The sequence below is a fragment of the Rhinopithecus bieti genome, unplaced genomic scaffold, assembly GCF_001698545.2.
Source record: "Rhinopithecus bieti isolate Rb0 unplaced genomic scaffold, ASM169854v2 scaffold_21, whole genome shotgun sequence".
Lineage (NCBI taxonomy): Eukaryota > Metazoa > Chordata > Mammalia > Primates > Cercopithecidae > Rhinopithecus > Rhinopithecus bieti.
The window spans coordinates 16,434-25,626 of NW_016802842.1; the positions used below are offsets into that span (position 1 = coordinate 16,434).

Below are 9,193 nucleotides of genomic sequence, written 5' to 3' on the forward strand. Positions count from 1 at the left end.
CCGCCCGTCTCGGCCTCCCAAAGTGCTGGGATTACAGGCTTGAGCCACCGCGCCCGGCCAGAATTTCACTTTCTAGGACTTAAGTCTCTTTCACCCATGGAACAGTTTGGAATCATAAGCATACTTCCTATTGTCATTGTTTCTGCCTGTCGACTGGTAGATGTGACTGACAATGGCAAAATAGGGCAAATAAAAATTTAAGCTCACTGTTGTGATGAGTGTCTCATCTAGATGAACGGACTGGTGAGTCAGATGACTAGCAGCACAATTGAGCTGCTAATAAAAAGCAGAGTCAACTGCTTTTCATTATTCACCCACTCAACTCTAATGGCACTTAATACTAATGAGTAATCTAGTGGCAGGTGCCAGGATTGAGGCTTTGGTTGGATAATTCTTCTGTCCGATAGTGAAATGAAGTCAGGGTTTCTAAATATGCCTGACAGCCTAAGGGGAGGTTTGCTCATAGGTAGTCATTTGCTAAATATGTTTTTTTCCACTCTGGAAAATTTTCGGTCCTTGACACAGGAGTGATTCATCATAACCTTGAATAACATAGTTGGACAAATATTTGAGAGGTGTGTGTATATATGTATTTCTTTTCTTTTTTTTTTTTTTTGAGACAAGAGTCTCTGTCGCCCAGGCTGGAGTGCAGTGGCGCGATCTCGGCTAACTGCAGTCTCTGCCTCCTGGGTTCAACCGATTCTCCTGCTTAAGCCTCCCAAATAGCTGGCATTACAGGCACACGCTGCCATACCCGGCTAATTTTATATTTTTAGTAGAGATGGGGTTTCACCATGTTGGCCAGGTTGGTCTCGAACTCCTGACCTCAGGTGATCCTCCCACCTCGCCCTCCCAAAGTGCTGGGATTACAGGCATGAGCTACCGCGCCCGGCCTGATATATATATATATATTTTTTTAACGTGACTGACATTTGGGGAGGAGAGAAAGAAGTTCTAGTAAGGTCCCATAGTCTTTTACCTGAAGCTAATGGGGCCAAATGCATTTCAACATTCAGAATTTTTAGGATGTTAGAAAGATAATACCATATATAAAACACCCAGAAAGGTCTGGAGCAGCACCTTTTATTTAGTAAAACACATTTATATTTCTGCAGCAAAAGATAGGAGTATTCATACTAAGTGAGATAACTAAATTCTGTAAATAGTTTCATGTCACCTCAAGTCAGGTTTAACCCTCAAATGAGGTTTTGGAACTTTTTGGGATTTGGAATTGTGGATGAGGGGTTGTGGTCCTGCACTGAAGTTTGTCAGGCAGTATCTTTAGTTGATAGAATGAAATGACAGGGAGCTAGATGCTTAAAAGTGATTTCAAGATATTTTTAATTGACAAAGCAGAGTATAATTAATGACAGTGTCTCTGGGTTTCTAGGATTTGTACTGTGTTCGCAGTGACCTGGGGAACCTGCTCAAAGCCCTGGGTCGCTTGGAAGAAGCCAAGGTAGGTGTTTGATAGAACACATTTAAACATCAGTGTTATGAAAACTTGTACTTTTTGCCAAGTCTTCAACTCTTCATTGAGCTATCTTCACAAAACAGTCCTTTGAAACTGAGGAAAACTGACGGCATGAATCGCCTCAGAATAGAGCAAGGCCAGGCTTTGGCATATCTGTTCTAAATCTGGGGGTAAAGCAAGAACCTGAACATTTTGGAGCCTTTCTGCTGAGCTAGACCATCTTTATAACACTGGGCTCCGTCATGATCTTATGTGGGAATAAATAACATTCCTTCAAATCTGAGGCTTGCCTGCTGGTGACAAGCAGAGCGCCTGTGATTTGGCTCAAGACTCCTATATGATGCAGGTGCCATTGAAAATGCTGCTCTTCTAAGTCCTTTGTGGCTTGTAAGTGGAGAAGAATTTCATCCAAATGTTACCCTGTAATACTGGCATTTAAAATTCTTATTTAACCTTCCTCCCTTCATCTTCCTCACCCTTTACAGTGGAAGAAAGGCTGTTAAAATGATTGCAAATTAGTAATTGGAACATCCTGTCCCTTCTTGTCCCCACTCCCTTCCCAAGTTCCTTTTTCCTCTTTTCCAATCCTAGTTGTCTACCTTCTTTTCTTCCTCATTTCCTTCTTTTATTCCTCCCCACCCCAACCCCTTAAAAAAAAGCTCAGAAGGACAAAGCTGGTTTGTTTGGGAAATGGACTGATCGAAAGAAAACTTGCCCAAGTGGAAAGGTGGCTTTTAGCATTCTGTGTTTCCAAATAATGAATTTGAACACCAGGTTGGGTTAATTAAAGCTTTTGGTATAATTTAAAATTAAATTTATAATGCAGTTGTCTTGTTACAAGCCACCTTACGCAACCGCGCTGCAGGGGTGAGGAGTGGGGAGAAACCAGAATGCTTCTGAAACTCCCACCTGTTGCTCTGAGCCCCACGCGCATGCTAATGCGTGGAGTGTATGCGCAGCGTAGCTGTCTGTTTGACTGCTTCATCCAGGGAGGGAGAAGGCTTTTCAGCACCATCTAATGTTAAAAGGCACAGTTTTAAGTGCACAGCTCATAAATTCTGCTGACAGTTTGGATTAACCTTATGTAGGTTGCCAGCTAATGAATTGTAATTGATTTCAATCTTAGCCGATAAATCTAATTGGTAATTTATAGAACAAATATTTGATAAGTTCCTATTAATTGTCACCCCACCAAGCGGACAGCTAACATGAATTGCACTTCACTGCAGCTTTAGAGATCGGTTTAGGCTGAGACATTGCGCCTGCCTTAGGTTGCTGACTTCTTTATTTCAGAGCTCTGGAGACACCTAGTTTGAAAAATGTTATTCTGTTTTTTTGTGAGAACTTAGTAAACAAGAAAATACTCTTGAGTGAAATGCAATGTATTTCTTTTGTAATCAGTGCATTTGAAAATTCAAGCCAGCATATTCCTAGTAGATGGAAGCAAAATTAAGTTGTCTTTGTAGAAAATGAAGAGCCTTTCTTCCAGCAAAAATCCCTGCTGTATGCAATAGCCCTGATTAACCCTCTCCCTTCTGCATGTTTCCCATGTTACAGACTTGAGACTGTCCTCATTCCCATATGTAATAGACATCCAAAGAATTTCAATTGCTTTGTTGAACTTTTACTAATGATCTTGTTTTTATTTTCTCTCTTGTTTTTGGTTTTCACCATTGATATTGTATTTAGAAGGTTTCAGGTGGGTGAAACCTCCTATTCCATGCGTAAGGTGCCTCGCTGAAGGGAGCTCGAGGCCTGGATCTAGGGCAGACACACAACCTCCTCCTCCTCTTCCAGCAAGGAACGCACCGAAAAGTCACATGATGAGAAATATGGTAACGGGTTTGTAACTGCCACAGCAAAACAATTTGCCTCCATGCCTGAATCTTCTGTCTTGTGGCTTCAGAAACAGCTTAAAATAATTTTATTTACAAGCAAGTTATGTAAGAGAATGTTTTATACTATAGCCACAATTCTGTCAAAGATAAGTAAAAGTTAATTGATATTAAAAATTATTAGAGATAATTTACTTAGTAAAAGCTTCTAACTCTTCTTGTTGTTCATTTTTTTTTCCTTTTTTCTTCTTTGTTTGGATTGCAGCATTCTGCTCTTCTGATGATGCGCTGTGACCCTGCAGTAGCGCACAGGCTGCGCAGCGTTAATGCGCATTGCGTGCGAATGAACCCCTGTGAACGGTTGACTAGATGAGTAATCTGATTGACTGGCTCCCTCAGTCCTATTCTGTAGCCTTTTTGGATAAAATTGGGTTTTAACGTACCTCGAGTCCAACTAATCTCATTAAACGAATATTCTCTATGGGCCTGTCTAGTAGATTAATGGATCTGGTTGGCCGTTTGCTGCGTCTGGGGGTGTTCTATGTAGCGCAGCAGTTCGCAGCGATTGCGCAGTGCGATGCTGTTAGGTTGCGCAAGCGATGTTTGCGCTCGCATTACAGGGACCTCAACCTAGGTGCAATCCTGTCATGTGAGGTTTCAGCTTCAGTCCTCCTTGGGAGACAGGGGCATTGTGAGAATGTAACTTAAGGCCTGGCTTTATGATATCCAACTTGGCAGAAAGACATTTTTCTCTTCAGTAGCATAGTTTTGATGTTAGTGAGGAACGTTGTTGAAGAGCAGCATTTCCCAAAATGTGTTTCATAGTATTCTAATAAAATGCCCAATGAAAGAAGAGTTCCATGGTCAACTAAGTTCAGGGAACCCTGTTATACTATTAAAGGCTTAGGGAAGTCCAGTAAAGAAACCCGTTTTCCTAATTTATTTGATCATGAACTCCTTTTTTTTCAGCCATACCTCTTAACACCTCATAGAACACACTTTGGGAAACAGTGGGGGTAGGAAAACTCGGCCTCAAGTTGCGCCCTCTAGATAGCACTTGAAAACATGACAAGGGTCAGTAGTTGTTTGGATAAGAAAACTCCATCACAGAGCCTTATAGCACCTGACTTCACAGTTAAGTCCCAGTGTAAGGGTTGGTCTTTGGTTGGCAGAACTGAACATGGTGGTTTGCACTTGGGTTCTGGTGGCGCAGGCGCAGGAGCAGCCAGCTGTGGCAGCGCATTAGTTTTGGCGCAAGCGAGCCTATGCTGCAGGGTCACTTTTGGCTGGTCAGAGAAGGAATAATGATATCACCTTCTTCCCCCCTCCCCCCAATCTTTTTTTTTTCCCTTTACAAATTTTCCCCTTTCCCTTTACCTCCTTTCCCTCCCATCTTCTTTCATTAACCCCTCCTAAGGCATGTTATTTGAAAGCAATTGAGACGCAACCGAACTTTGCAGTAGCTTGGAGTAATCTTGGCTGTGTTTTCAATGCACAAGGGGAAATTTGGCTTGCAATTCATCACTTTGAAAAGGTTAGTCATTAAATTAATAATTGGTATTTTTGAAGTGCTTACGTGTGTAGTGTTTTACTAGAACTAAATAATAGGTGTTAACCAGTCACATTATATCTTTGTTTCTCTGGCAGTATAGGCAGTATGTGACTTACAGAGAACAATGACTTGACTTAAATATTTTTTCAACTTGACAGTGGTGCAAAAGAGATACACATTCAATAGAAATTGTACTTTGAGTACCCATGTAGCCTTTCTAGTTTTCCCTTTCAATACAAGATTCAGTAAATTACATGAGATGCCCAACACACTATTATAAAATAGGAAGGAGGCTGAGGCAGGAGGATCACTTGAGCCCAGGAGTTTGAGGCTGCAGTGAGCTATGACCATGCCACTGTACTTAGCCTGAGTGACAGAGTGAGACCCTGTCTCTAAGATTAAAAAATAAAAAGGTACCATAAAGACACATGCATGCATATGTTCATCACTTCACAATAGCAAAGACATGGAATCAGCCTAGATGCCCATCAATGGTGGGCTAAAGAAAATGTGGTACATATATGCCATGGAATACCATGTAGCCATCACAAATGAAATCATGTCCTTTGTAGCAGCATGGACGCAGCTGGAGGTTATTATCCTAAGTGAATTAACGCAGGAACAGAAAACCAAATACTGCACGTACTCACAAGTGGGAGCTAAGCATTGGGTACACATGGACAGAAAGGGGAACAATAGACAGCAGGGCTTACTTGAGGATGGAGTGTGGGAGGAGTGTGAGGGTACAAAAACTACTCACTGGGTACTATGTTCACTACCTGATGGACAAAATCATTTGTATACCAAATTGCTTTGACACAATTTACCCATGTAACAAACCTGCATGTGTACCCCGAACCTAAAATAAATGTTGGAATTAAAATAAAACTCATATTAAAGTTTTAAAAAAGGGCTTTGTATTAGATAATTTTACCCAACTGTAGACTAATGTGTTCTGAGCATGTTTAAAATGAGGCTAGGTGGGCCAGGTGCGGTAGCTCACACCTGTGATCCCAGTGCTTTGGGAAGCCGAGGGCAGATTGCTTGAGCTTAGGAGTTGAAGACCAGCCTGGACAACATAACGAGACCCTGTCTCTACAAAAATTTTAGCTGGGTGTGGTGGTGTGCACCTGTAGTCCCAGCCATTTGCAGGGCTGAGGTGGGAGGATTGCTTGGGCCTGGGAGCTGGAGGTTGCAGTGAGCCGAGATTGCACCACTGTACTCCAGCGTGGGTGACAAAGTGAGACCCTGTCTCAAAAAAAAAAAAAAAAAAAAAAAATTTAGGCTAAGCTAGGATGTTCAGTGTTTTAAATGCATTTCGACTTAAGGTATTTTCAACTTATGATGGGTGTATTGGGACATAACCCCATCCTAAGTTGAGGAATATCTTTGTTGCAGTGTTTGCTGGATAGCACATGGTATGGCAGTTTCCAGTTTTGTGTTGAAAATGTACTTTAGGCTGTGTACAGTGGCTCACACCTGTAACCAGCACTTTGGGAGGCTGAGGTAGGAGGATTGCTTGAGTCTAGTATTTTGAGACCATTCTGGGCAACATAGTAAGACCCTATCTCTACAGAAAATACAAAAAGTAGCCATGCGTGGTGGTCCACGCCTGTAGTCACAGCTACTGGGGAGGCTGAGATGGGAGGATCACCTGAGCTTGGGAGTTTGAGTCTGCAGTGAGCTGTGATCATGCCACTGCACTCCAGCCTGGGCGACAGAGTGAGACCCTGTCTCAAAAAAAATGTACTTTAGTAATTAAAAATGATTTTTATAAATGGGCTTTAAAGAAGCAGGGCTTCTTGGTGAAAAGGCAGATTCCAGGTCTGGGGCAGCAAATTTAAAAAATGTTTTGGAATGTCTGGTCATACCAGAAAGCAAGGAAGCTTTGACATATTACTTTGTGTCAAAAGGACTCAGGAAGCAACTTGAGGAGGCTCCCACTGGCTAAAGATAAAGATGGAGACTTGAGCATCAATAGGAATAATAACTGAAATATACTACAACTTACCAAATATGTTTAAATCTATGAGCTCATAATTATGCTAAAACATTCATTGGTCACCTTTGGAAGACTTATATATTAAGGAGCAATTAATTTGGAAAACTGGTTAAAAGAGAAGAATAAAGTTTTGAGGAACCTCTATACTAGTTCCCAAAACGGCTTTACCAATTTATACTTCCCCCATCAGTTACAAGGCTTCCCTTTCTTTACATCGTCACTAATACTTGTTATTATTCGTCCTTTTGATGATAGCTATACTAACAAGTGTGAGATGCTAACTCATGGTTTTATTTTGCATTTCCCTGATGATTAGTGATGTTGAGCATAGTTTTTATGCATCTTACCTGCCATTTTTTTTTTTTTTTTTTTTTTTTTTTTTGAGATGAGGTCCTGCTCTGTTGCCCAGGCTGGAGTGCAGTGGCGTCATAATAGCTCACTGCAACCTCAAACTCCTGAGCTCAAACCTCCCATCTTGACCTCCCAAAGTGATGGGATTACAGACATGAGCCACTGTGCCTGGCCTGTACCTCTTCTTTTGAGAAATGTCTGTTTAGATCCTTTGCCTGTAGTTTAATGGGTGTATTGGCTACTGAGTTGAGTTCCTTATCCCTTTATCAGATGTATAGTTTGCAAATCTCCTAACCCGGGGGTTGCCTATTCAGGCTGTGTAATTGTTTCCTTTACCGTGCAGAAGCTTTTTAGTTTGATGCAATCTCATTGCGTATTTTGCTTTTGTTACCTGTGCTTTATGCTAAGTGAAATAAACCAGGCACAGAAAGTTAGATACTGTATTATATCACGTATTTGTGGAATCTAAAAAAGTTGATTTCATAGAAACAGTAGAAAGGTGGTGAGGCTTGAGGGGTGGAGGAGGGATGGGGAAAAGGGAGATATTGGTCAAAGTGCACAAAGTTTCAGTTAGACTGGAGGAGTAAGTTTTAGTCATCTATAGTACTGCATGGTGACCACAGTTGTTAATCATGTATATTTCAAAATTGCAAAAAGAATAGGTTTTTAATGTCCTCAACCACAGAAAATAGGTGATGGATATGTTAATTAGCTTGGTTGAATATTTCTAAAATGTATACATGGATCAAACCATCACATTGTATGCCATAAATATACACAATTATATGTCAACTTTAAATTTAAAAATTAAAAGTATAAAGCGTTTGTCTTCCCTCTCCTGTATGAATTGGACCATAGAGTAACCTAATAGTTGATGGGGGAAGCTTCTCTTTATAAAAGCATTCTAGCTAATAAGTGAAGAAGGAATGATATAGTATCATCATTAATAGTTAAAGAATTTAGGCCGGGCGTGGTGGCTCATGCCTGTAATCCCAGCACTTTGGGAGGCCATGGTGGGTGGATCACCTGAGGTCAGGAGTTTGAGACCAGACTGGCCAACATGGTGAAACCCGGTCGCTACTAAAAATACAAAAATTAGCTGGGCATGGTGGCAGGAGCCTGTAATCCCAGCTACCCGAGAGGCAGAGGCAGGAGAATCGCTTGAACCTGGGAGGCGGAGGTTGCAGTGAGCCAAGATTGCGCCATTGCACTCCAGCCTGGGTGACAGAGCAAGACTCCATCTCAAAAAAAAAATAAATAAATAAAATAAATAAAGCATTTATCAGTGACAAAAACGAGATATAATCAGGTATTAAGTACCTTGTGATAAACAATTTCACTGGTGAAGTAGTCTTGCAAAAAGAGAAAAGAACACAAACCTAATTAAGCTTCTGGTTCTACCTACCAATTCATAGGAGATATACGGGACAGGAAACATGTTAAAGGACGCCATAGGGATGCAGTCAGCAAAATTCAAACTTTGGGAAGCTGACCTTACTTCAACAAATTGTAGTAATAAAAATGGAAATTTAAATTAAACTTTAGGCTGGGTGTGGTGGCTCACCCCTGTAATCCCAGCACTTTGGGAGGCTGAGGCAGGTGGATCACTTGAGGTCAGGAGTTTGAGACCAGCCTGGCCAAGATGGTGAAACCCCATCTCTACTAAAAATACAAAAGAAAGAAAAAAGCCGGGTGCGGTGGCCTGTGCCTATAATCCCAGCTACTCAGGAGGCTGAGGCAGGAGAATTGCCTGAACCTGGGAGGAGGAGGTTGCAGTGAGCCAAGATTGTGCCACTGCACTCCAGCCTGGGCGACAGAGTGAGTGACACTCCACCTCCAAAAATAAATAAATAAATAAATAAATAAACTTTTAAAGGATTGAAAGAAAGGCACATTGACAAATTATATGGGTCTTATTTGGATCCTGACTCAATGAGAAATTGGACCACTGAATGGAATTTTTTTTTTTTTTTTTTTTT

At 41.3% G+C, this 9,193-nt stretch overlaps 1 protein-coding gene across 2 annotated transcripts in view; it reads left to right on the top strand.

The window, feature by feature from the left end:
* Positions 1 to 9,193, top strand: part of OGT (O-linked N-acetylglucosamine (GlcNAc) transferase) — a 31,702-nt gene that overhangs the window by 10,329 nt on the left and 12,180 nt on the right. For both annotated transcript variants that reach the window (XM_017869291.1, XM_017869973.1), the window contains exons 4-5: positions 1,391 to 1,459; positions 4,727 to 4,843. In XM_017869291.1, coding sequence (XP_017724780.1) covers positions 1,391 to 1,459; positions 4,727 to 4,843 — 186 coding nt within the window. The remainder of the gene's footprint in view (positions 1 to 1,390; positions 1,460 to 4,726; positions 4,844 to 9,193) is intronic.